Source organism: Puntigrus tetrazona, chromosome 17, assembly GCF_018831695.1.
Source record: "Puntigrus tetrazona isolate hp1 chromosome 17, ASM1883169v1, whole genome shotgun sequence".
In the NCBI taxonomy this organism is placed as follows: Eukaryota; Metazoa; Chordata; class Actinopteri; order Cypriniformes; family Cyprinidae; genus Puntigrus; species Puntigrus tetrazona.
This window is the reverse complement of record NC_056715.1, coordinates 2,886,051-2,912,802: the sequence shown is the minus strand read 5'-3', so window position 1 is coordinate 2,912,802 and position 26,752 is coordinate 2,886,051. Positions and strand designations below refer to the sequence as shown.

At 37.4% G+C, this 26,752-nt stretch overlaps 1 protein-coding gene across 1 annotated transcript in view; it reads left to right on the top strand.

Moving 5' to 3' along the window:
- The window catches only part of kiaa0586 (KIAA0586 ortholog), a 103,004-nt gene that overhangs the window by 66,602 nt on the left and 9,650 nt on the right, over positions 1-26,752 (top strand). Inside the window, exons 19-30 of the mRNA XM_043262656.1 lie at positions 1,568-1,654; positions 4,077-4,255; positions 5,114-5,223; positions 6,500-6,678; positions 6,761-6,905; positions 6,994-7,168; positions 8,317-8,582; positions 9,413-9,489; positions 9,933-10,058; positions 10,547-10,736; positions 12,933-13,051; positions 14,134-14,209. Coding sequence (XP_043118591.1) covers positions 1,568-1,654; positions 4,077-4,255; positions 5,114-5,223; positions 6,500-6,678; positions 6,761-6,905; positions 6,994-7,168; positions 8,317-8,582; positions 9,413-9,489; positions 9,933-10,058; positions 10,547-10,736; positions 12,933-13,051; positions 14,134-14,209 — 1,729 coding nt within the window. The remainder of the gene's footprint in view (positions 1-1,567; positions 1,655-4,076; positions 4,256-5,113; positions 5,224-6,499; positions 6,679-6,760; positions 6,906-6,993; positions 7,169-8,316; positions 8,583-9,412; positions 9,490-9,932; positions 10,059-10,546; positions 10,737-12,932; positions 13,052-14,133; positions 14,210-26,752) is intronic.

Genomic DNA, 26,752 nt, shown 5'->3' with positions numbered 1-26,752 from the left:
ACTGTACATTATCCCCCCAGCTACTTACCAAACAAATGGATATGAAATATTGATTTAAGTCTTAATTATTTTATTACCTAAGCAGATAGACACTGTAGAGATTGGAGAGATATTAAATGTTAGGGGTCATTCATATTTTTTCATTTCTGAGAGGAATTTCTCTATGCTCAAGGCTGTATTTATTTGATCTACAATATAGTAAAAACAGTAATATTGTGAAATTTTGTTACAATTCTTTCCCCCAGATTTCTTCAGATTATTAAAAAAGTAAAAAAAAAAAATTTATTTGTAATTAATTTTTCGGCAGAATAAGATGACATTCAGGCTCAGACTCTTTGATTTCATTAATGTACAAATATGTGATTGACCGTTCAGATGCAAGTATCACAGAAAGCCATGTAATAATTGGATCTATTTCTATATTCACTATCCAGGATAAAACACCCAGTACTCTATAAATTATATTGCTGACAAGAACTTTAAATCTTTTTTAGTGCGGTATAAAACATGGTGTATAGCACTGTCTGTCTCTTGTACTCTGCACTCTCCATACTCTCATTCACATGAGCAGACCAACTCTCTCCGTTACCATGGAGACATGGCTTAGCTGCATGAGACAAAGACCTGGAAAACTGATGCGTGATTTTCTCTCACACACACACAGACACACACGTACGCACACCTCTTAAACAGTTACAGTTTGTGTTCTTGCATTGAATGAGTCATTGAATCTTTGTGAGGATGCCCTGTAAGGACACCCTTGAATCTCTCTTGTAAGATCAGAGGATATGACATGGGTTGATGAGACAGCGTTTTACTGTTTGTGTGTGTGATCAGCATCTCGTCTGCGACCACTGCCATTTGAGGACTCCTTTAAGCTATTTCAGGACATGAAGGTGTTTTTTTTTTTTTTTTTTTACAATAGTTCATATTCTATCAACATTTACTTACCCTCATGTCTTCAGCGTAGCGCAAAAGCAGATGTTTTGAAGAATGTTCTTGCTCCTCTTTTCCATGCAAATGAAAAAAGCTTACGATGCATACTGGCACCATAAAATTAATCCTTATAAGTTCACAGACTGTAATTCTTCCATCATTTTTCAAACTGTCTCATGGGGTGAAAAAACGATGGCAGAATCTTTGATTGAACTAATAATGGCAGATCTTTTCTTAAGCATTGTGATATAACATATAACTGAATGAAACAGATTCTCAGAAATTGTAGATTTCTCACAGAAATATAGGTTCTTCTAAACAGACTAAATTGTTTGGAGAAGTCCAGCATACTTCACCAAAGTCTGCTATTTCACTGGTTGACATTTTAAACATTTTGATCTATTACATGCTTTCAGAAAGCAGATAGGGTGAATTTCCATTCCATTGCGACTCTAAAATCCTCGCCGCCCTACTTTATAGTCAAGTATCATCTCTTGTTTCATCCTGTCATCATTATCCTTATTAACTCATGCACTTACAACTTTCTAATCTTCCCAGCCATTGATGAATTTTGTAATTTCCAGACACCGTATTGCTTCCTGACCTCTGTCTCCGTATCATTGCCTCCCAGGCCGCCGAGGAACCGCGTGCCAGTGAAGATCGGGAGGAAAATATCTTTCCTGGAACCAATTTCTTGTCCGTAGCTGACATCAGCCAGGTACATTCAATTAAAAGCACATTTCAACCCACACGCTCACTCCAGCTCGTAATGTAAAGGTCATTTCACAACCTGGTGTCCACCCTGAGGTTATCAGCCCAGATCTACTGTTTCCTACTTCATTCCTATTTGCATTTTGACCCAGCTACAAATGCCCATTCTCTTCCTACACAGAAATATTGGCCATCAATGGCTCAGCGCTCCAATAATGAGATTTTCTGAGCCAAAGGGTGAAGGAGAATATCGTTTTCTTTAATTAACGAAGAGCAGAGAATGAATGAGAGTTTAAAATATCATTCACGGGTTGGGGAAAAATCTAATTACAATATACACGACTAAATTGGCCTTTCAGTGAATTGATATTGAAGGGGTGTGGTGCCGTTTTGCCGATAATAGTCTTTGTTCCGTTTAGGAATTCTGCTCACATCACGGCTCGCTCAAGCATACACATGGAGACATAAGCCCCTTATATTTACCGCTAACAAGAAGCACAGGACGCCCGGCGTATTGGGCATTAGGCCGATTCTGCCGCTCGGTCGTACAAGGGCAAGGCGTCAGTTAGCGCCGAAATAGCATAGCAGTCATTAGGCGGGAGATGGAGGCAGGCAAATCTGCGCTGTTCTCACAGGCTTTTGTGGAAGGTGCTGGGAAAAAGTGTGTTTATAATGAGAATAAAGAATCACGGAGGGGGTTGCGCTCCGAATCACATGAGCTGTTCCACAGTGACCCCTTTTGGCCTGAGAGAGAACGTCATCCACAGATGAAACTCGGCTTCATCTGATCTCTGGTTAACAGAGTTTGCGTAGGAAGGAATTTAATTTGCATCATTGAACTGAGAGTGTTAGTTGTTCTTAGATGTTTGGCGTTGGAATTTGAGTGGTTGGATTTTGAGAGGTTTGCATCTCATTTTTGCTCAATACGAGTAAGCATCTATATTATATTATAACATTTATGCTTTTTGTTCGTTCAGTAGTTTTGGAGGCTCTCTGTCAGTGGTTTCTAACCTTCTTTTACCAATAAATATTGTCTAAGAGAGTTCATCTGAAATTGAGTTATTATTTTTTTGGTTTAGTTTTTTTTTCCTAAATAATACTCAGCATAGATATTTACATTTTATTATGGTTTTATTGATTTATTTTGCTGTCTAAAATCACTCTTTGGCTGCTGTGTCTAGGTTTTTCTAGGCAATAGGAACTAAAATGTCAAGTATTGAGGGAACAAATTAAACTTTTACTTCTTGATTTATCGATTTTAGCTTATTTTAAAGATGATTTGCAAGCCCACTGGCTGAGAACCTCTGACCCATGTGACTGTATAAGCCAAGCCTTATTAATCACTAGTGCTCCCTGTTAAAGCTAGAGATTTTTACCTGGTGAGTGACAAAAAGTGTGAAAAAAATCTGACAGACTTGCAGGGAATGATGGAATGGACCAATATCTTGAGACCAGAAAAATCATAGAGACTTGCAACCTGCCAGAATAACCTAGCAAGAGATCTTTTCATGAGCAAACATTACTCATATTTTCTTTAGATCATGTAAAAATCTAGTGTCTTCTGTCTCCTGGCAGTAGTGTGACTATAAAAAATCCTTCTGACTCTTTTTATTTTGACTCTCTAATTGTTCAAATGGCAATTAAGATCGGAGTTATGAGTCCAGAAATACAAACATTTTCCAAACACTGAAAGCTGTAAAAATTCTAGCGCGTTGCACAGCAGTTGCATATAATTAAGCAGTTTTTCGAGGACTGGCATGTATTCGGCCCACTTGTAGTTTTCCCAACGACCAAATAAAGGCCACAGCTACTTAAGTCCAGACCCCGGTGTACAAGCTCTCTCTCTCTTGGACTGCAGGCACGGATCCGTGCCAGCTCCTAAAATGTCATTCCTCTAAGTCTCTAGTGCCTCAGCTTTGGCTCGGTCAGTTCTGATGGAGCCATAAACTTCAAACGGGCTCAGCGCCCGACTGGCAGAATGCATTTCTCTCTCTCTCTTTTTCCTCTGGCGGCCGGCCACTGGAAATGAGCTAATCGCTCCTTACACAGACCTCCCTGAGTCCGGGCCAAAGGAATCTGAACATTATCCAAACCAATGACCGAAATGTTGAAAGCTGGCTCGCCGATTCAGCGATGGAATTATACAAGACAAACGTCCCCCTTTCTCTCCAGCCTCCCCTTCTGTTAAGACTGTAATGACCGCTGTGAAATAGCACACAGACTAACATATGTTTGCCATTACAGCGCAGTACACGGTGTGCGCTTTTATTTGCTGTCATTTGCCTTGAAAATTCAATGTCTGATCCAATAAGCTGTCAGGGGTATTTTTGCTGTAACGGATTGTCAATAAGTCTCCCAGAAAGCCATATGTTGGAATATATATCATAAAACTGCTGAGACTGTTTTTCTCTGTGCTGTGTTGATTTCAGGAAACACACGGTGGACTTCCAGACTCTCCTATAGAGCTCAACGGGCTGCCGTCTCCTCCAGCTGCTCTGTATCACGGCCCGGCCTTTCCTCCACAGCCTTCCCAGTCCACACCTCTGACCGAGCCCATCCTGAGCACCATCCAGCAGAGAGAAACCCTGGAGAACAGGCTGGTGGATTGGTGAGACTCAATTACCTCTGCAAATATCATCTGCTGCACAGTTGTGACCACAAATATAACATGGTTTACACAAAAATGTTAGGTAGCACAACTGTTTTGGACATTGATGAAGAGAAATGTTTCTCAAGCCCCAAATTTATGAAGGATGTGACACTAAGTAGAAGTAAGGATGCTGAAAATTCAGCTTTGCATCTACAAGACTAAATTGCATTTTAAAATAGTAAAAAAAAAAAAAAATGGTCAATTAAATTGTAATAACATTTTACAAGGTTACCGTTTGCTGTATTTGATCAAATAAATGCAGGCTTGCTGGGAATGAGACAAAAAATTCGAAAAAATCTCAGTGGCAGTCCAAATCTCAGTGGCAGTGGCAGTCCACACGCACACAAATAAATAATGAATTAATCTATGTATTATGCAATTCTATAGCTAAAGTACAATATATAAAGAGTTAATTTGCATGCTGCTTTTTTAACTATTTTCAAAAATCATGTTTTTCATTGTGCGTTCTAATTAATCTCAATCAAACTGCGTTTGTGTTAAAAAATTCAGCTTACAGTGTAAAAACATGATCATGTAATAAAAATATGATTTTTGAAAGTTACATGAATGTTAATATACAGTAAATTCAATTAAGTTTAATGCACTTAATTCCAGATTGCTCTTTAAAATGCAAGCTTTGCACATCGCTTTGGATAAAGCTATGAATCTACTAAATGACTGTTTACTTACTCAATGAATGGTCAACTTTTAATTTATTTTTGCATCAGTAGTTAATGGCTGGATTGCTGCTGACATGTTATCATCATCGTAGCATAATGCCGCTATAACAGCACCGTGTTGTCGAATCTCTCATAGGGTGGAGCAACAGCTGATGGCCAGAATGATCACAGGAATGTTCCCTCAGCCGGTCCAGACTTATCCAGCCAGCCAATCAGAGCTGGAGAATAGTGTGACATCAGACATAGGTGAGAATGTGCTATTGTAATATTTCTAATTGTGACTTTAGGTTTTCTCTTTCATTTTGAAAGCTTTCGAGAGTTTTGCCTGTCTGCGGTTCAAACACCATACATCTTCACCAATTTACCAACGTGTCCGGTCAGTGTTAAAAATCAACAACACGATCAATAATGCATGACATAAACCGGCAAGAATGGCCGAGCAGCACCAAGTTTCAGTCTATAAGCTCATAATTTTGATTCATGGCGTCTACGAATGTGAGCAGCGCATTTGTCAAGCGTGTCAGCACGCAGCAAGATTGTATTTCCTCATTAAAACGCGATTGCTTGTGCTCAGCCCCTCTACTCCTCCTCTGCTCCATCCTTCCGTCTCTGTCGCGTCACTTCTGCTCAGTCGGCGCGGAGGTCCTGCCTCATTAATTCTCTCTTTCGTTTAATAGAAAGATCAATGATGTATCAAATTTGCAGAGGAGGCTCGCGGCAAACTGTTGTCAGCATATTCGCAGACTGACTGGACTCTTCCTCCTGTGGAGGAACTGTATATGTGTTTGAATGCAGTCCTGCCCTAGACAAAAGGAAATGAGGGCCCTGTCAAGAATGTCAGTTCTGTATATTAGCTTTTTAATAGAGCCGGTCCAAAATGCTTACGGGTGCAAGAATTCAAAATAGGCTGGTTGAGAGGTAAAACGAGTTTCAAATTGGTTATTTGAAATTACTTTGCTGGCAAACTCAACTTGCCAGAAGGGTTTCATGGGAAACTTCTGAATACTGTGGGAATTTCAGATTTGCAGATATTAAGTCTTTGCGTTTTATTATTTGGATGCACGTTAGGAGTTTTATAAATGGATGTGAAATTTGATATTAAATATTAGCAATGGCATTGCTGTAAGGTCAGACCTGTGACCTAGTGGTTTCAGATCCAGGGTTCAATGTAAGGATGTTTTTCCCTAAGGATGTTTGTTTTATTAAATCCGATAAAAATAATTATTTAACCAACATCCATACAGTATGTTACAGTATGTGTTAGATCATGTTAGCTCCATAACTTTAGCTTTATGTTAGCTCCTCCAGCCATCAGCCCTGCCAGTGGGAAAAATAAATAAATGTAATTTTTAATTTTATATAAACATATGGGTTTATTATTATATATATATATATTTTATATATATCTTCAGATGATCGCTGTTATGTACAGTACTTTTAACTATAACCTTGTTAACTAAAGATTCCGAACCACATCCCATGTGCTCCAGATAATCCTCCACCCTGTGTGTTTGTGTGTCAGTGGAGGCCGCAGGTGGTGGTGGTCTTCAGTTGTTTGTGGACACAGGGGTACCAGTGGACTCTGAGCTCATAAGACAGTGTGTAAATGAAGTGCTGGCTGAAACGGTTGCAGTAATGCTGGGACAGAGAGAGAGACAGAGAGAACCCGCTGCTCCTATTCAAACACAGGACGCTCAGGAGGTACTGGCATCCAAACACACTCTCTTTCATCCAGGATGACTTTTAATGCCATAAAGGTGCTAATATTGTGGTAATATTTCAGGAGGTGACTAAGGTACCGACACCGGCACTTACTCCTGAGCCCAGTTCCAAAGAGCCGCCATCTCCTGTCAGAACCCCCGATCTCTCCGAACATCTTTCTGCAGCTCTGTCTCCCAAAGAAAAGCATCATGAATCTACTTCATCAGGTCCGACAGTGATGTTTATGAACAAACCAAATCACTCCCCATCTATTTGAAAAAAAGTGTTCACACATCAGTTCTGCCTTTGTTTCAGGTCCAGATAGGATTCCTGTGGGTACTCCGACTACCACACCAATCCCATCTCCCACCAGGGTGGCCACACCCTCTCCTCCTCCAGCCAATCAGAGCCCAGATCCAGGCAACCTCCAGAATCACCCATGGGAAGGAACAGAGCTCCCCCTGGAGGAGGAACAGCCATCAGCACCAGTGTACGTCTAAATATTGTTGTTTCATTTTCCTTTATTCTTGTTAGTCTTGCATGAAATATTGAGGCAGAGGAAATAAAACATGCACTAAAATTAGAGTGTATGAATATGAGACTAATAACAGGAAATCATGGGCTGGTATTAAAAGCTGTGCTTCAAACATGGTATAGCAGAATCATGTGTCAGTAGAGAAACTGTTTATTTACTATAAACTGTAAGATAATACTATAATATAGTATTTGTACCTGTTTTTTGGGGTTTTTTTTCTTATTTTTGGTGTAGTGATAAAAGTTTATGAGGCCTCACTGATAATGTGATATATAGACCCACAGTGCCACCTGCTGTTGGTAACAGTAAATATATGACTGATTCTAGAAGCATGTAATATAATGTCCCAATATAACTTCCTTTTTGAAAAGCACGAGATGATCACTAAAAATACAAATGCACCACTTAATTCGATTTTTATATTTATTTTATTAAAATGATTTAACGTTCTCTCTCTCCTTTCTCCATTTCTACCATTTCTGAAGAGTTTGCAAAAATAGATAAGTTTTTTTAATAATTTTTCAAAATTAATGTTTTCTTTATTTTAAAAAATGCAGTTATCCGTTTTTGCAAATGTATTCTTTTTATATGGAATACACGCTGTGTTCCTATTTTATTGCTGTCTATGAAAATGAAAAACATTTGTAAAATCTTGTAATATCTTGTAAAAGCTTATCCTCATTCTGCAGGTCCTATTTTAATATTTCACTTGCTTTGGGTTCAACAAGATTCATTCATTAGTTCATTCATTCATTCAATCAATCTGATTTTATTTATTATGACAGTTTAATAGGTGGAGCATAACAATAACCACCTGTCATCTCAGTTAACAAAATTTTACTAAATATTTAACAATATGTTTATGCTTAACATTATTGACTTATTGAGTAGTAGGAAGCAGTGTAATGTTTATAATGTTATAATGTAGTGTTTAATTTTTACATTCTTTCTCTGCCCTTACAAATAAAAGTTGTTGCTGCTATAGCACCTTACGTAAATGTGTTTTATTTGTATGGTTATTCATTTTTTGCTTCTGTGTTCACATGGAGGAATATGTGCTCAGCGTATCACTCACTAACACCCTCCATCTCTCTCACATGCAGTGTGATGTCAGCAGCCCAAGAGAACAACGAGGAAGAATCAGTCATCCATCCATCTTCACCTCTCCCCTCCAAACCCAAGACTCCCCCTCCTTCTCTTCCTCCTGTGAGCCAGGAACCTCCGCCCGCTTCCACCCCTGAATCTTCCTCCTCGTCCTCAGAGAGCAGCTCTAGTTCTAGTGCGACTGTCACTGAGACGGAGACAGCAGCCAGGCACATCTCAGAGGGAGAGCTGCTGCTCGCTCACGGCCAGATGGTGGCAGTCAGAGGTACACGATCGGTCCAACACACACTCGCACAGCCAGACTGAGCCAGAACCGCGCTGTCTACACAAGCAGCTGCCTTCTGAGGACAAAATAAATGTCTACAAATAAATAAACAGCCTCTCGCAAATTAGCAAATAGAATTAATGTATTTGTTTGGTTTTTGTTATGTGCGTAATACAGTATAGCTAGTATAGACCCACAGATCAAAAATATAGTTAGAGTTGTAGAGTTTTTAATAAATAAATACATACATTTATATGTCATTTATTTCTGCACTGGCAAAGCTTAATGTTCAGCAGCCATTATTTAAGTGTTCATTGCCTTCAGAAAAATCATTATTTTTGTTGCAGAATTATTATAAAGGTTCTTCTTATTATCTGTTTTATATATATATATATATATATATATATATATATATATATATATATATATCTTCTTATATATATCTTCATATATAAATATAATTTTTAAAAAGTAACATTTTGTATCATTGTAAACTTTTATTATTTAAAAATATTAAGATGCAAAAACTTTTCCCAACATTGATAATAGTCAGAAATGTTTCTTGAGCACCAAATCAGCATATTAGAATGATTTCTAAAAGATAATGAGACATTGAACATTAGCTGTGCCATCACAGGAATAAACTACATTTCAAAATATGATATAATAAAAATTTAATATATTTTTTTAAAGTAATATTTGATTATTACTGTATTATATTACAATATATGATAAAAAATTATCATATACATTTGTTCAATAAAATTCAATACTTTGTAGTATGCCTTTTCTATGCATTTTGTTTTTGAAAATACTTTTTTTCCCCCAAGTTCTTGAAGAGGAAGGAGTCCTTCTGCCTAATTTGCTGACCAGCTTGAACGGTTCCCTGCACGGAGTCCAAGATATGGTGAATGTTTGAGTCTTAGCAACAGACCCAAAAACGTGCCATTTATTTTGACCTAATGGAAAGAAATAATGAGACTGTCATGGTTAAATATTAACGGACAATTTCAGCTTTGGGTTTGAGCTTTTAGCCAAAGGTTAGAGGTTCAGTCCCAAATAAGAACTGGGGAGACAGCCAGTAATTAAGTTATTGCTGATATAACTATAATCTGTGATGATTACCATTGTGAAAAATCTCTATTTCAGTATTTCATTTTGGATATTTAAAGTGTAGAAAATAACTCCTACGGTAATAGAATTCATTATAATTCTGGATTTTCATTTTATTTAGGATACTGGAAGTATAGGGGAAAAAACTATATAATTGTTTAATTAAATATCACCACACATGTTTCCAGTTGTATATCAAATCAAATGCGCTGACGAAATCATTGCTCTTTTTGTCAGGACTATGATCCGCCCAGTGAAGGTCAGGTTATCGGCGCTCCTCGCATTCCTGCTCATCATGATCCCATCCTGTCTCTGTTGGCCAGAATGGAACGTGGACCTGTCAGCCAATCACAGCAGCCAGAGGTATCATGTGACTTGACTGACGCTTTTTCATCACTAATGATGTTCAAATCTGGAATTAAATTAATTTGTGGGTTAAGCTGATATATATACAATATATATGTGTGTGTCTGTGTGTGTGTGTGTATGTGTGTGTGTGTATATATATATATATATATATATATATATATATATATATATATATATATATATGTATGTATATATGTATGTGTGTGTGTGTGTATACACACACACACACACACATATGACTTTTTTCCTGCCCATCGCATACTGTTATATCTATAGACATGAAGGAAAAACCATAAAATACTGCTGAATATTTTATAAAATAAGTATCAATACTTGTTTGTTATTATTTATTGTTTTTTTATTATTATTTTATTATTCATAATTACTGCAAACACTAGTGCTAGTTCTCCTCTCATCCAGTAGGTGGTGTTAGAGGATGTTCAAAAAAGGACATAGGCTCTTAATTCATCTCTCTTTCTCAGAAATGGTGGGAGGAGGAGAGCAGTGGAGAGGTCAGTGAGGGTCAGAGACCACTTCTGACGACGGCTGAAGAGATTGTGCTGACGGGACACTCACTCTTAGATCAGCAGAGACACACACAGAACAGATCCGCAGAGATCTCACCCCACGCCACACTCACATCGCCTGGACAAGTGCTCGCCGTCCACACGGGTATAAAACATCCCTCAGACAATCCACACTACTGTTCCGCACACACTTTACCGTAGTAAATAAATAAATAAAAATTGACTCAGAATTTTTTTCCGTCACTCGTCTTAAGCAATAACAGTTAAGCCAGTGTGACACGTTAAAGGTCTCTATGTGTGACGCATGAACTGTAAACATATAAACGTCATTTTACCTTTTTTACGTTGTTTTTCTTGTCGCCGTTAATCTTTCGTTTTGCCCATTAACTCCTGCAGCCGTTTGGGTGGCCGTGTCCCCTTCCTGTATACCTTTGTCGGCGTTACTGGCCCTCTGTGGCTGCGTCTCTAATGGGGCATGTCTCACACTACCCGTGTTATATGGACACAGGGAATTAAGCTGTTTTTGCTTTAGATTCTGTGCGAAAGAGCGAGCTGAGTCTGACACGGGGGAAGCCAGGAGGTCTGGATACTTCATCAGAATTCAGGCCCAGGCGAGCGGGCGGAAATGAATCCCACTCCCACTCTGAGCATCCTCTTACACAGCCTGTGAACGGCATCCAAACACAACCGCAAAGACACAGCGCTCTGCCCGCTAATGGTTATTCGATTATTCCCTGCTCAATGTGCATTTTTCCGCTGAAGTTGCTGATTAAAGTAGGAATTGAATAATGTTTTCGTTTTTTTATGCTAGAACTGAATTTTAGATTTTTGTCATTTTATTTGTTATTTTTTCCATGCAATACAAATAAGTAACTAAAAATAGCCATTTAATCAGTAATAAACTGCATTATTATTATTAGTAGTAGTAGTAGTAATGTATTATTTATGGAATTTAATGATTTTTTTAAAATTAGTTATTTATGTATTATATAAAAATATGAAATAAAATAACTACAAATCAGTTCTGCATTTATAATAATAATTATTATAACAATAAATTATTATTAGTTTATTATTGATTATATTTTTTAATGGTTATTTATTTATTTAGTATAGCATTAAAACAGAAGTAAAATAACATAAAGTAATATAAATCAGTCCTGCATGAATAATATTAATAATAAAATAATAGTCTTGTATTATTATTATTAGGGAATATAATTTGTCAACTATTTCCTTATTAAATAATTGCAATATGAAGGTTATATAATAATTTAAAATTATTATATAAATTATTATCATCTTCATTATATACATTAACTATATCTAAATATTATAAATAATTATAAAGTAATAAGTAACAAATTATACATAATGTATTAATATTAATAATAAATATTGTTTTTAATGTTTATAAATTATAAAATGTTTAGAATTTTTAGTATGTAATATTTTATATAATATTATAGCATGTTTACAGTTACTAGAGGCTCTAAATGTTTTTTCTATTAGTTAACTGTTTGTTTTTTACTTTCAACTAAATAATAAAGTCTCTGTTAGACTTTTTTGGTGTAAATATTAGTTTCATATCATGTTCAGACTTGAAACGCTGGATTTTAGTCATTGAATAAAACGTGTGTTGGGCTTATTTGGAGTCAATATTAGTTTCGTATCATGTTTCAAAGTGAAACGTCACCGTTTGGACTTCCCAAAACCTCACACTATAAAGAAACAAATGCCAATAAAAGTTATTAAGCAAAGATTTTTGGAAAACTCCAGTCTGCGTTTTAAATGTTTGCTGTTAATAGTGTACTTAGACTGCTTTCTGTCCAAAAGTGTGTGGACAGTTTGTGTAAGTTATGAGTCCTGGGCAACAGAACGCCGGTGTAGAATCCAAACCTCTTCCTGTGTTGGTTTAAACCAATATTTACTCAAAGCCAAGATCGCTCTGCTCACAGTAAAAAGAGCCTCAGTGTTGCTTGGAGACTAGTGCTGCCAAAGAAAAAACACACACCCCAGCAGCACGGACAAGAGTTCATCCTTGACGGAGCCAGAATTTAATGCTATTTGCTTCCCTCTCCACTGCAATGGAGTCCCCATAACAGAGACAAATCAAAGCTGCTCGAAACGTCACGTTCAACCTGACCAGACCGTTGTTAAATGTGTAAACATGTTACACATGTTACAGAATATATATAAGCATCGTTCATTGATAGAGTTATGAACAGTGTGGTATATTTATTGATTTTACTGTTCTTGGGCGCTGAGCACATCGAGTATCAATCATGCTGTAGTTTGTACGAGAAAGAAAATATGAATGTGTTGTATCCATAACTAACAGGTGCTGTGGTTGAAGACACTGGGCTGTCAGTCAACCTCGGGTCATCTGAGGAACGGAAGGAAGCTGAGGTTCATCATCATGTGATGACTGTCTCCTCCCCGCAGGACGCACAAAATCATGCAAGTGCTCTACTTTTATCCTACCTAAACCAATCTTAAATCAGTTCTTTAAGAAGCAGAAGTGATGCATTTCTGCTCATGTTATAAATAGGAAGCAGACCAAAGAAGATGGTGGCACCATTACTGTTGACTGACGTTACGTTAGAATAAAACTTTCATGAAAGGGCACAGCTTGAATGTGACCAAGGCTTTGATTATTGATTAGTTATTCGTGTATTTCAATGAAAGGTTACTATACCATAGACATTTGTTATAAAGGGTTTTTAAATGTCTAATAATGTGGTTAAACTTCATATACTAATATCACACCACCTTTCAAAAGTTTTGGGGTTGGTAAAAGAAAGAAGGAAATATAATAAAAAGCCTATTATGCTTAACAAGGCTGCATTTATTAGATCAAAAATACAATAAAAACAGTAATATTGTGTAATAATGTTTCAATTCAAAATAACTATTTTATATCTTGCAAAACTTTTTGACCCCAGATATACAGTAGGAGAAATATATTTTTATACTGTATATGGTACACTGATGAATTGACAGTGACAGAATTCTGTGCAGGTGAGTTTATATTAACCTAACAGTGCAGGAACGTTTCACTTCCAAATAGACTGACACCCAAAGCACTGTGAATGTTTAAAAGCAGGGACCAGCAACTGGTTGGTTAACAACCTTTTAACCTTTCAGCTGAACATCTTATTTTGTGTTCAGCAAACTCATACAGGTTTGTAACAACATGCGGGTAAATTCTGACTTTTTATTGGGTGAACTATCAGCATGTGAGTGCTGGTTATCTGTATATATCTGCTTAGGCGTGACCTCTGTTCCCACTTTTCTCTTAATCACAAAAACAAAGTGGTCTCTTTAGTGGTGTGTGGAAACTCCTGAGACCCTCATTAACCCAGGATTCTCGGTCTGTAGGTCGCCCATATGTGAGGATTTACCCCCCTGAATGAGGGAGATTAAAACAATGTTTTTCCCCCCTGTTCCTGTATAATCCCTCTGCATACAGTGTCCACCCTACGCCTCTCCTCCACTATTGTTCGTGACTCATCTCCTCATTTTTTATTTTTTTTTAATAGAGCTCCCCGAGAGCACAGGCCGTCCACAGAGCCGCACCAATCCTGGTGAGACAGTATGAAGACAAAGAAGAACCAGGTAGACACACAGTCCCTAATGTTTACATTCAAAAATATCTGTTTGCTCATAAAAGTTGCAAAATTACAATTTAGTACAATTTGCACTCTTTCTTTTTTGGGAATGCCAGTGAAAGTGATTTTTATTTAGTCAGCTTTCTAAAATGAGAATATTTCTCCTCCATTGTAACCTGACTTGACTAGCAAGTCGCTATTCATGTTTCATGGCTCTGGAGTGACTGCTGTCAATAAAAGTTAAAGAAACGTGTCCCACCCAAGCTTCCTGTTTTAACAGGAAATATATAATCACCAAGGAAAAGACCACTGCACCTAATCAAACGGTTTCCAGAGGTCTTTAAAAATGGACTCCCTATTAAACACTATTTCATTCACATTTCATATTTTGGCTTTGTTACCTGTTATACAATAGACTGCTCTTGAATAATGTCCATTTGAATAGCTTTTGTAGGTTTTATTTTCAATATAATAACCCAAACAAAATATATAAAACGGGTAAAAGCTAAGGGTGGTTTCCAAATCTCCAAATATAACTTGGTGACCTCCTTCAATGCAAGTGATAATTTTTCACCTTTTTTTTCAATCCAAGTCTAAATTTTGTGTTTTTAGAAAAATTTTGAATATATATATATATATATATATATATATATATATATATATATATATATATATGTGTGTGTGTGTGTGTGTGTGTGTGTGTGTGTGTGTGTATATATGTGTCTTGTTTATATATGTATATTATTAATTACATTTTTATATTTTTTACTTCTAATTTGTGTCTGTGCCACAAAATCCTGTAGTTTGCTCTGCTGCCTCTAGATGGCAATGCACCTATAGGGCTGCACTGTGTGCATTGTTCTTTGTCTTGGTCAGAACACCGTGAGGTGTGTGTCCTCAAATCTGGCCGTCAGGGGTTCAGAGATGTTGGAGTCAGCTTTATGAACTTCAGCGAGGTGTGAAGAAGCACAACAGAACACACATGTCTTTGTGACAGCAGCGGCTGAGATGACATATGCATCATATAGTTTGGTCTTTTAGTTAGGTTGGGCTGTAGGACAAGCTTGGATAAATACCTGCCTCTCATAATGACAGGCTGAGTGTATGCATACATGCATAAATACATACATTTATGCAAAACGACCTGTCATAATTATGATGCCACAGCCATAAACAAATAAACATGTAACCGTGTAACCATGGACAGGATAACAGAGTTGAGTGTGTTGTGTATTTGTGCAGATGCAGGACAGAGCTGAAGATTAGACATAATGAAATCTGTGCTGAGAGTCTTCTCTCTCCCCAGTGTTTTTTATTAAGTCTTACATAAGAGATCATTGTGAACTCCAGTGCACTCCTAAACTGTTTACCCCAATATACTGACAGAAGACACCTCTGTCTCTACAGCTGCCAGTTTTCCTTCTTTCATAAATTGTTGCTCTTGTTTCCCTGGGGTAAAAATGATTACATCCATTGCTCTATCTATCTATCTATCTATCTATCTATCTATCTATCTATCTATCTATCTATCTATCTATCTTTCTATCTATCTATGTATCTATCTATCTATCTATCATCTTTCTGTCTATCTGTATGTCTATCTGTCGATATATCTATCTAAATCACTCTATTGTTATATCTATCTATCTATCTATCTATCTATCACTCAGCATTAGGGCTTATTGCAAACAGGCACAATTGATTATAAAAGGATTTTTTGCTAATCAAAACATTAATATTGTTTTACACTTGAAAAGTTTCTGTCTATCTATCTATCCATCTATCTAAATTTATCTTTTGTTCTATCTATCGTTCTATCACTCTATCTATCATTCTATTGTTCTACTGTTCTATCTATCCCAAATTCGAATGCTGAGTACTTAGCCTACCTGGATTTTCAGTAAAACATTACAGTTGTAATTTTTATTTTTGCCCTTATTGCTTATTATTATAGTCAGGAAGAGAGAGAGGAGGGCAGGATATGGAAAGGTCTGCAAGCTGGGACTCAAAAACACGCAGCCCACGAAGCTGTGGCACAAAAGAAACTTTTCAAGTGTAAACAATATTTAAGTTTTGACCCGTTTTCCATCTAGCTCTAATTATAATTAGCAAAAAATCCTTTTATAATCACTTGTGCATGTGTGCAGTAAGCCCTAACGCTGAGTGACATTAAAGTAAACCTTGAAAATTGGCCTTTTCCTTTTCTTTGACTTCTGCGTTCTGCATCCCTCCTTCTTCTTTCACTCTTTCCTTTTTTCCTTTCTCGTTTCTGTTCCCTCACATCTATTCGTTTTCTGCTGTGTCCTGCTTACCCATATGTATTTGACACATAGTTTATCCAGACGCACTCATTCAGCGCAGCCTGTCGCGTGTGATTAGTGTGTGATGAGAGCCAGTGTGTGCTGACGGGTGAATGGACGTGATTAGTGTTTGAACGTCAGCTCGTTCTGTGTCATTACATTTGCTCTGAGGATTTTCCCTCTTTTCTCTCTCAGTGTGTAATTTGACGCACCAGTGAAATGGCAAAAAGGCCGGAGGTGCACCTGTGTTTGAGTGCCTGCAGTTAGTTCGCAAATTGCCTGGACATTACGCATGTCCACATGTGCATGCATGCATCTGTTTGAGAGCTCTTGTTTAGTGTCCAATTAAAGGGGTAGTTCCCTTTAAAGTGAAAATTGATATATTTCTCACCCATATGTCATTCCAATACATCCCAGATATATAAGAAAAACTATTAGGAAGGCCAATAGGGTTTCGTTTTGTTATCATTCATCATAAGGAGTCGGGTTTGCTATACTATTCAGTTTTAGGTCCCTTTTAAAGCTGTTTTGCTCAATTACACTGATGTTTTGTTCCGAGCGTGAAGCTAATTACAATAAACAGCACGTATACCTTGACAAAAGCCCCTCTGTTAGGTCTTTTCTATCACGTTCTCATCAATGCTCACACAAGCAAGCGCTTGTGAGTTTATAAAGGAGGTGACGGCACCGAAAGTCTTCGCTGAATTTCACACTGCAATTCTATACTGTAAGTACATGACATTAAAGCCTTTTAGTCTCAGCTTTAGCTCAGACGAAGGGCCTTGAACAAATAGAGCTTCTGTGACTGTGATCTGCACCTCTGGCCGATCTACAGATGGGCCAATTGTGTTGTCTAATAAAAGGCGTAGTGTGGTACTGTACAGCCAGATCGGTTCAGACATGACCTGGGCAGCGTCCCCTGGTTATACAGCTGCTCTCTCTGATGACTATCTCTCTATTTGCCTTTAAGAGAAAGGCTGCTCTGTTCAAGCGTCCCAGTTCAGCTTGTAGCCGTGACACTGACGGGGTAAAAAAGATTTAAAGATGCTTACATAATGGTGGTCGGTGAAACTCCTTGAGGATATGGCAGATGGAGTCTTTGTAATTGGGGTTTATATAATTTGACTCTGCTGCCATTTCATCTTTAGTATGTACTGTATTTTACTCTAAGCTAATATTTCGATTTAATCATGTTATTCACCAGTGATTGATTTATTGATAATCAAAATAATCTACCACAGTAAAAATACAGCTTTACATTTCTCAATAATAAATAAAACCGGCCAGCACAGTGTTAGAGCATTCTGGTGGTGGCTATTTAGTTTTAAAAAAAATCTAAATGCGATGCTAATGTTTGTTATTTCATTTTATTTATTTTTTATTTGTAGTTGTTTAATTTTTATTAATATAAAAAAATGAAATAATCTTAAACTTATAAGTTAAAATTAGTTAATACCTAAAAAAAAAAACACAAATGACTCCGTTAAATGTAAATCTTGAAAATATAGTTCTATATACTATGTTTATCATAATGTTTATTTAATGTTTGTTATAATGTATATATGTAAGTTCACATATATCACATATATTGATAGTATATTTAACTGTATTTTTTTTTTTTAGCACAAAGAGAAGTGTAAAATACATTGTTTTGTCCATTTTTGTGAAGTGTATTCAAAGAGATGGTACACAGAAATGGAAAGTTTCACAACCCATAAAAGGTTCTCTATCCTGAGGTGAAAGTGGACATCCGTTGAACACTGGGCTCTTGTGTGTGAAATATTGGCCCCTCTGTGAAGCACAGGAAGGGGGTGAGGGCACACATCACACACACACACACACACACACACACACACACACAGCACGCCTCTCGAGGGCCACGCAGATAAACTGTTTCCAAGCTGCTCGGCCGTTCTGTTTTTACTGGGATCAAAACATCATTCAAGGAGCTGTGCTTTCCAGGAGAGCCGTGTTAACCCCAGCTCTGTGTGAGCTCTCTTTCTTCATCCGTCATGTCCAGTTCTTCACTATAACGATAACATACTTAGCGCTACGTGGGGTTAGGCAAAGTATACATGTGCCAAATGAGAACAGTGTACTGTGTTTTTAACTAGTATGCACATAAGTGACTTGTGACTTGCATGAATGTGGTGCAGAATTTCGATGCCGATTTGAGCTTGTTGTTATGCAAAGCATGCAGGAATAATCACGCTTCGATGAAGTCACCATGTCGGATTGGGCTGGTGTTTCTTTTCTCATTTTAATAGGCTTATTCTCGTTGGTGTGAGAATGTGGATGTTTTCTACGCTTACAAAGTCAGTTTTGCTCTTGAAAAATGCTTTAGTTTTTGCTTTATAGTAGAAATGGTTCATTGTCAAAGGTCAAACACAATTTAATACACAGTATATTAAAAAATACGTTTTTGATTATTTTTTAAAATGAAATGAATACTTTTTTTCCTCCATGCATTAAAATGACAGTAAAAACAACTACATCATTACAAAAAAGAAAACAAAAACAAATATGTTTAAAGAAATGCTGTTCTTTTGATATTCCTAATTTAAATCGGCATGTTCGAATGATTATAGAAGGATTATGTGAAGTAAAGAAAAATTTTAAGCATTGTGCATTAAAAAAAAAAAATATATATATATATATATATATATATATATATATATATATATATAGTAAAAAATTATATATATATATATAACATTTAATAATCTTTTGAATAGTAGTTTGTATTATTGTATTTGTTTGTATACATTGTATTATTTTAATGTCTATTTAATTTGAAGGATCAGAAAGAAGATAAGTTTAGTTTTAAGTTTAGAAAACTGCAATGGAGTAAACTTGTCTGAATGTCTGTCATTTTATTTGTATGATCTTTTAAATTACAATTAAACTACATAGTAATATTAATTTTGCCTTAACATGTGTAGTAGAAATAGTACATCTTTGTCTTCACTTGAAATTGGCCTGATATCTCTTAAGATGTCCCCTGAAGCTGGTGTTACTCTATAAATCGTTGCATTATTAATGTTTTTGTTTCAGTTTGAGCTCACAGTGTGGCGTGATCTCGTGTTTCCTCTTCAAACAGCGGTCTAACGCAAACAAACAGTACACACACTGAGACGCTGTCTCTGCTTTTCGCTCCTCGCGTGGAGGCTGCTTTAAACAGAGATTATTTACCCGATGTCTGCTCTTAGGTTTGTGGCGCAAGAACGACAACTTGAGTGTGTTTGTTTAAACAACTCACTCGCCAGCAGACAACTTATAACGTGTTTTTGGTTTGCTCGTCCAGTTTTACGTCATCCTAGGCCCATTAGAAGTGGCGTTGTTTGGCCTCAAAACTTTAAAAGAAAGGAGACGAGAATTTAATTGACTCGCGTGTTTAAATTATATACAAACTGCTTCAGGCAGCTGTAAAGAGCTGCCGACAACTTTGGCCACAGACTGAAATTGACGCTAGGATTTTGCCATGTTATTCTATTAAAGCAGGAAGTAAAGGAATAACAATCAAACCCAATGAAAGAATAACAAACCGGCGAGAAAGTTGGATTCTGTCTTTGTCCTCACGCACCGACCCATCCCCCTGCGGTACTATGGGCCGCTCGGACGTAAACTCATGGTCCGAGAGCTCTGGAATAACATGCTACATAAACAAGCCTGAAGAGCTGAGGTGAAGACAGCCGGTCTCAGTTTTGCAGTCACCCAGAACCCCTCCACACAGAGATGAATGAATAGAAAAAGACAGTAAAGACAGGGAAGCTTTTGAGCATGGCCTTCTGCTGTAAATAAGACTCGTCTGGTCCAGATATGTCATCTCTGTGAACCGTAACGCTCCCCGTGCTGACCTCTGCGTGTGAGAGAAGAGTTGAGTACTGGCCTTTTACTTAGAACGACACCGAAAATGGCGGGAGAAACCATCTTGCCCTAAACAAAACAAGGGAGGGCCGCGGGCTTAACTGGACTTACCGAGTGTTTGTATTTGCTCTGTATTTGTGGTCACGTGACTAGTCGACTCCACGTTTCCCACAACAAGAATACTGACAAAAGCAAGAGCATCTTATAGTAGTGTAGTGTTTACTGGAGTTTGACCTACTCTTTTTATGTAACGTTTGATCTGAAAAGTGAAAGTCAACTCCTCAGTTTCGAAATGCTCTTCAAGCAGAAGATATTAGTTTTATGTTTTGTCGTTTAAGAGCAGCTGTACTTTAGAAGGCGTTGTTCAGCTGAGCCAAACGCTGTATTTAATTTGCGTACACTTTGTAGTTTAATAGTGAAGTCATGCAGGCGAATCGAAGCTGCCAGGAGAGAAAGCAGGGCTGAGAGATGACAAGGCAAATTTGTAGGCCATTGCTGAATTTATTTACTGCTATGACGTTATATAAAATACACCAATGTAGAATGCTGTATTGGGTCTGTAAGATTAATGTTTAAAGTCTCTTATGTTTCCCCCAAGATTGCATTTATGTGCTCAAAAATGCAGTAATATCGTGAAATATGATTTCAATTTAAAGTAACTGTTTTCTGTTAGAATATATTTTGAAAGGTCATTTATTTATGTGAAGAAAACCAGATCTCTCAGCATCATTACTCTAGTTTTCAGCATCCCATGACCCTGATTTTTAGCACTTTCGATAAATTACAACACTGTGAACTTGTAATAGTCTGTCCTTAGAAATCCTTCAAATTTAAAAAAAGAAAACAGAACCATATTTAATTGAATATTTTCATAGTAGTAAAAGTAACAGTTGTATTAGTAGTAGTTTGGCCGAGATGGGGCGGTATCATCTGTAAATGGCATGCGAACAGCAAAGTTATATTTGCATTCAGACTGTGTTTTCTTTTTCTGGACTAAATGGTTTGTTTTGACAGCAGGGTGCGGTAAGACAGTGTCAAGTGTCTGTGTAAGATGGGTAAGTGATGACTGTAGTCGGTCTGTTTTTCTGTAGTTCCACACTGAGTTCTTATCTGCAGTTGATTGACAGAGACTCGCCTGGCCAAGTTCTTGTTTATCGTCACGCTCCATCAAGTTTTCCCATCCCCTGACCTGCAGATGCTGCAGAGCCATTTCACGCCACAGTTAAGGCTCGCCACCCTGCAGAGTCACAGCGGCCGTAACACAACCGTCACAGGGTTCAGCGGACAAAGCTCTCAGATCACCTCTGAGCACTTTTACGGCTTCTGTAACGCTCAGTTACTGGGATTTTGCAATGGCATATTAAGTGTTGTAATGGTTCTTAGTAAACGACACTGGTCACAGGGCATCCATGTGTTTATAAAGAAGAGTGTAGTAACACCAAAATAATAAAAAAATATTTGTAACACATTAAAAGCACAGAGCTACAGTATTTCCATACTTGTTAAAGTCAACTCATCAATGAGTTATTTATTCTAGTTAATGTGTTACATTAATAAAACAATAAAACAAACACTAAAATTTAAATTACCTAAGCTGTATCATAAAAAAAGATTATTGTATAATTAAAAAAATAATTGTATTATTTTTTTTTACTAAAAATAAAATGTTTTATCCAATCAAACGTTCACATAATTTTAAGACAAAATTCAAAATTAAAAGAAAAAAAAAACAGTTTTACATGTTTTAATGTTTGAAAGCAGATATTGTCTTTATTTTTTTGACTTGACAAAGTCTTGTTTAAAAAAAACAAAAAAAACATGGATGGATGGAGTTCATTCATTCTAAACTTCAGAGAAAGCTGAATGCTGTGCTTTTCTGTAGCAGTGAAGCCAAATTGGCCAGGATGTGCTCTGAACAAATCAATGACTCATATGGCAATATCTTGCAACTGCACTACTCAGTAACGCTGAGTTTCTTTTTCTGCAGTATGTTTATCAGTGCTCTAAATTCCTGTGAGGGTAATTGTTTGTGCTGTTTGCGTCTCGTCCAGTTGTTCGGTGTAATCCGAGGAAGGCTGGAGAATCTGATGTCAGTCTGTCCAGCTGTACTGACATGTCTGTGTCTCTGAACAGCTGCAGAAGGGCTCTGCACCAGCAGGCATTCCACGCCACTCACTCAGGCCACGCATATCATTTTATTGTGTCTGTTCAGGACCCTGCGTGTTTGAAGTTCCTTGTCATGCCCCAGTTACAGCAGTCCTCTTCCATTGACGCCAACTGGCCAAGTGCGGCCCGGAAAAGGCCATGAACAGATCTGGAAAATGGTGTTTATCACCAGCTGTAAATGTGTCATACTGCTGCCTCTTGTGCTTTCTATCTACCATAGTTTCTCACAAAATACAGTCGTTTCTTCAGTTATTGTTGTACCACATCTGAAATCGTAATTGATGTTATACACTACAATTCAAAAGACTAGGGTCAGTAAGATTTTACTACAGAAATATTTTATATGTACCAAGCCTACATTTATTTGATCAGAAATACTGTCAAAATGTTATGATACAATTGTAAAAGTGTAATTTATTTATGATTTTATATGATGACATGTTTTTTTTTATCTCTCAAAAATCTGATCTTTTTTTTTTCTGTTTTACACTATGATTTTTTTTTTACTTCCACTTATTATCAATGTTGTGTTGCTTAATAGTTTTGTGAAAGCATTGTATTTTAAGGATTTGATAAAAGTCCAAAAGAATGGACCAAACCCTTATTTAGATTTTTCAATGCTTAATAAATAAAGAATTTGTGTTTTTTGCTGAATTACAACATATCTTCAATTTGCAGTGTGTAAGCTGCCCATAAGTTGACTTTTTATAGCGAGTAAAGACTGGATTGACATGCTTGACAACTTCATTCTCCACCAATAGCATCTGTTTATCCGACCAATAGCAGGTGAGGCAGTTTTTGGGAAACCTGTTCGTTTCATACATTCATTATTTTAGGAATCACTCTGAAATTGCTCATTGCAATTAAAAATTCAATAGAAATGAAAAAAAAAAAATCCTTGACAGACTGCAAATTCTCACTCTTTGCTTTGGGAGATGTTGCAGCAGGCGTATCATACAGCCCGTCTCATCCTGTCAAACGTGAGATCAGGCGTAGCGATAAAGTTCCCCTCACAGATGGATGAGTGGAGATGAGAGGGATAGACTTTTGAAAATGAACCGGGTTTGAGTGCGGCTGTGCGCTCCAATAGTCATCACCTCTTCACCCCTGACTCCTCATCTGCCAGACGGAGTGAAGAGGGGGGCTCATCCCTGGAGCAGGGCCGCTTTGATCAGCCGAGCCAGGCAGAGGCGCTAAGCCACGCGGCAGAAGGCCCCGTCTCTGCTTTCACAGGTGGAGGAGCAGGCTTTCATGGGAGCGCTCCCGTTACAGTGCGCATAGGTTTTGTGGGGTTAGAGCCTGGGTTTGTGTTTGATGTTTGGCTGAGTGGAAGCTACAGCCGCCCCGTCTGAGCAGATGGACAGATGTGTGTCCTTCTGTATGACGCATGCCACTTTCCAGGAAACGACAGGCTCATATGTAATCCCGCTGTTGGAAGATGCACAGATGACTAGTGTTTTGGATGTGATTAGTCGGTGAAACGCTCTTTGTGGTGGACAGTTCTGGCTCTGAAGTGGCATTTACTCTGAAAAAGTATGTGATAATGATATGTGATCACAAACCTGTGATGTCAACTGCGTTCTTTTTAATGTACAGTTTACAACTGGTCCTTTTTTGTAAAGAAAAAAATACTTTTATTCGACAATGACGCATCAAATAATCCAAAGGAAAAATGTATCACTGTTTCTACAAATATGTTAAGCAGAACAACCCTTTTATAATAGTGAGAAATGCTTCTTGCACACTAGATCACCATATTAAAATGATTTCTGAAGGGTCGGGAGTCAGCTTTGGCTTCATGGAAAGAAATTACTTTTTAAAATAGTCAAATACAAAAGTTTCATTAACAGAAAATTACTTTAAAAATGTATCTATAAATTCAAGTTAAATACGAATATTCAGTTAATGTAGGTTTTAGAAATAGTACTTTGAGGAAACTGTATTTTGGGAGATAAACACATAATATATTCTTGCTACATTCTTAAATATTATATAAAAAAAAAATAAAGTATGTGTAGCTGTATGTGTGTGTATATATAATTACACTGTTTTCTATTTCAGGCTGTTACGCCTGAATTCTTGTGGCTTATTACTTTATTTTATGCTGGTTTCATCAGATGTTTCACCACTTTGACAAGGCTCAGTGTTTCGTTTCGTAGGTGAGTGTTTGCGGCTAGAACCAGACAGTCATGAGTCTCTCTCCACTCATCTGTTTCCTATCAGACCTGCTCTCACTGCCAACCTGTCAACCTCACCCTCTCCCTCTCTTCCTCTCCTTTCTCCATCTCTCCTCTCCTCCCTGCTGGTGTACTGGAATGGACCCCAGTGTCCTATCAAAATCCTTGCTCACACTCGATTTCCTACGACATCTTGAATCTATCAGTGCTTGTCACATGCTCCTGCCGCTCCGATGCAGATCCCAGGATCGCGTCCAATTGCTGCCACCCAACATCATCGCTCTTCCATTCTTAACCTCTACCATCCTAAAAGGATGTCCCATCGCACGTTGCCACAGATCTGTGTGTGTGTCTGTGTGTGTCTGTGTGTGTCTGTGTGTGTGTGTGTGTGTGTGTGTGTGTGTGTGTGTGTGTGTGTGTGTGTGTGTGTGCGCCAGCGATATGTTTCAATCACACATAGATGCCTTTCCGTCACTCCCCCTCATACCAGATAATTTTGGCTCTATAGACAGATGCTGTCCTGTTCACAGATGGCTGACAGTCCGGGCTGCGCACCCGGGCACCCCTAATAGACCGCTGAGGCCCCCACATACCTGCGATACGCTCGGCAGGCCTTCGAAAGAGGAGCGTTCCAGACCGAAACGGCTTGATTGGAGCTGAAGGCTTACTTTTCAAAGGCATGCCTGTTAATGACCAGATCAGAAGGTGTGCTAAGCCAATATAACGCTTTGCTGGCCGGGGCAGATAGTACATAGTTTTCAGGTAAAATGTCATGCGATCTCCCTCAAGTCTGCTCGATTTCAGGCCTGCATTATAGAGTTGAAATAGTCTGTGGGAGTGTGACGCTGCATGAGAACGCAGATGTAACCTACAGCTGGCGGACACATCAAGAGAGAGGGTGTGGACAGTCAAAAATCATTTTAAAGAAGCTTTGTGGGATTTCTCTTATTTTTACTTTAAATTAGGTTTATCTTACTTGGTGCGAGCCATGGGAGAGTTTCTAAATGCTAGGTATTTAAAGAGATTATGTCATGAGAAATTTATATTCCCATGAACAAAGTATGTTTGATGCACCGTGGAAAAAAAAAAAAAGTATAAAAAGCTATAAAAAAAATTTTTCAAAAAGATGCAAAGCAGTAAAAATCATCTAAGATTGTAGGATTTAATGGAATAAAAACTCCGGAAAAAGTTATAAAAGTAAATTTAAGAAATAATAACAAACAAGGACAAGTAACACTAAACAGAAGCATTAAACAGAAGAAGAAGAATGATTAGTATTTTCTTGCGAAACATGCTGCATAGAAAATCTGGTTTCACTTTATTGCCGGTCCCTTTAACACATTCTTTTGACTGTAAGTAAAGTTGCACCTACTTATCTAGTAACTCTCATTTGAGTGTTAGCAGAGTATTAGTAGACTGGTAGGGTTTGGGTTAAAATAAGTTGACATGTTCTTCCAAAGTTACTTATAGTTATTAGAATGTCCATCACAATAAAGAGTTAGCAGATATTAATCAGACATTCTACTAATATTCTAATGTGAATGTAGTTGCAAAGTTACGTTTTGTCAACAGACTGTTCAAAAGGGACCCGAAAATGTTCTTGAAAGTCATACTATTATTATTTTTACAGTATAGAAAAGAACAGCTTATTTTATCAAGTTTATCAGTTTGCGTGAGACATTTTGGATTGTTTTGTAATTCTGTCATAATGTAATGCAGCTGTTTGCAAAGAAAACTGTATTGGAAGAGACACCAAACTCATTTCGTGCTCAAAGGGGGCATTTACCTTGTCTAAAAAGCACAGGAGCAAAAATGCCTGCTCAGTTTGAAACAAGAGATGGGAATAGGGTTTTGAAAGACTTCATAATACAATGGTTTAAGTTATTTATGACTTCTTCTTTTTTGGTGCAATTTTTAGCATAAATGGAGCTTAATGCAGAGGAAAAAAATACAGACCCTTTTTTCTGATTTATTTTGCTTGTTTGATTGTGGAAATAGGAGTGTAGTCAGTACATTTTAAGTATAACTTCACCAAACTTA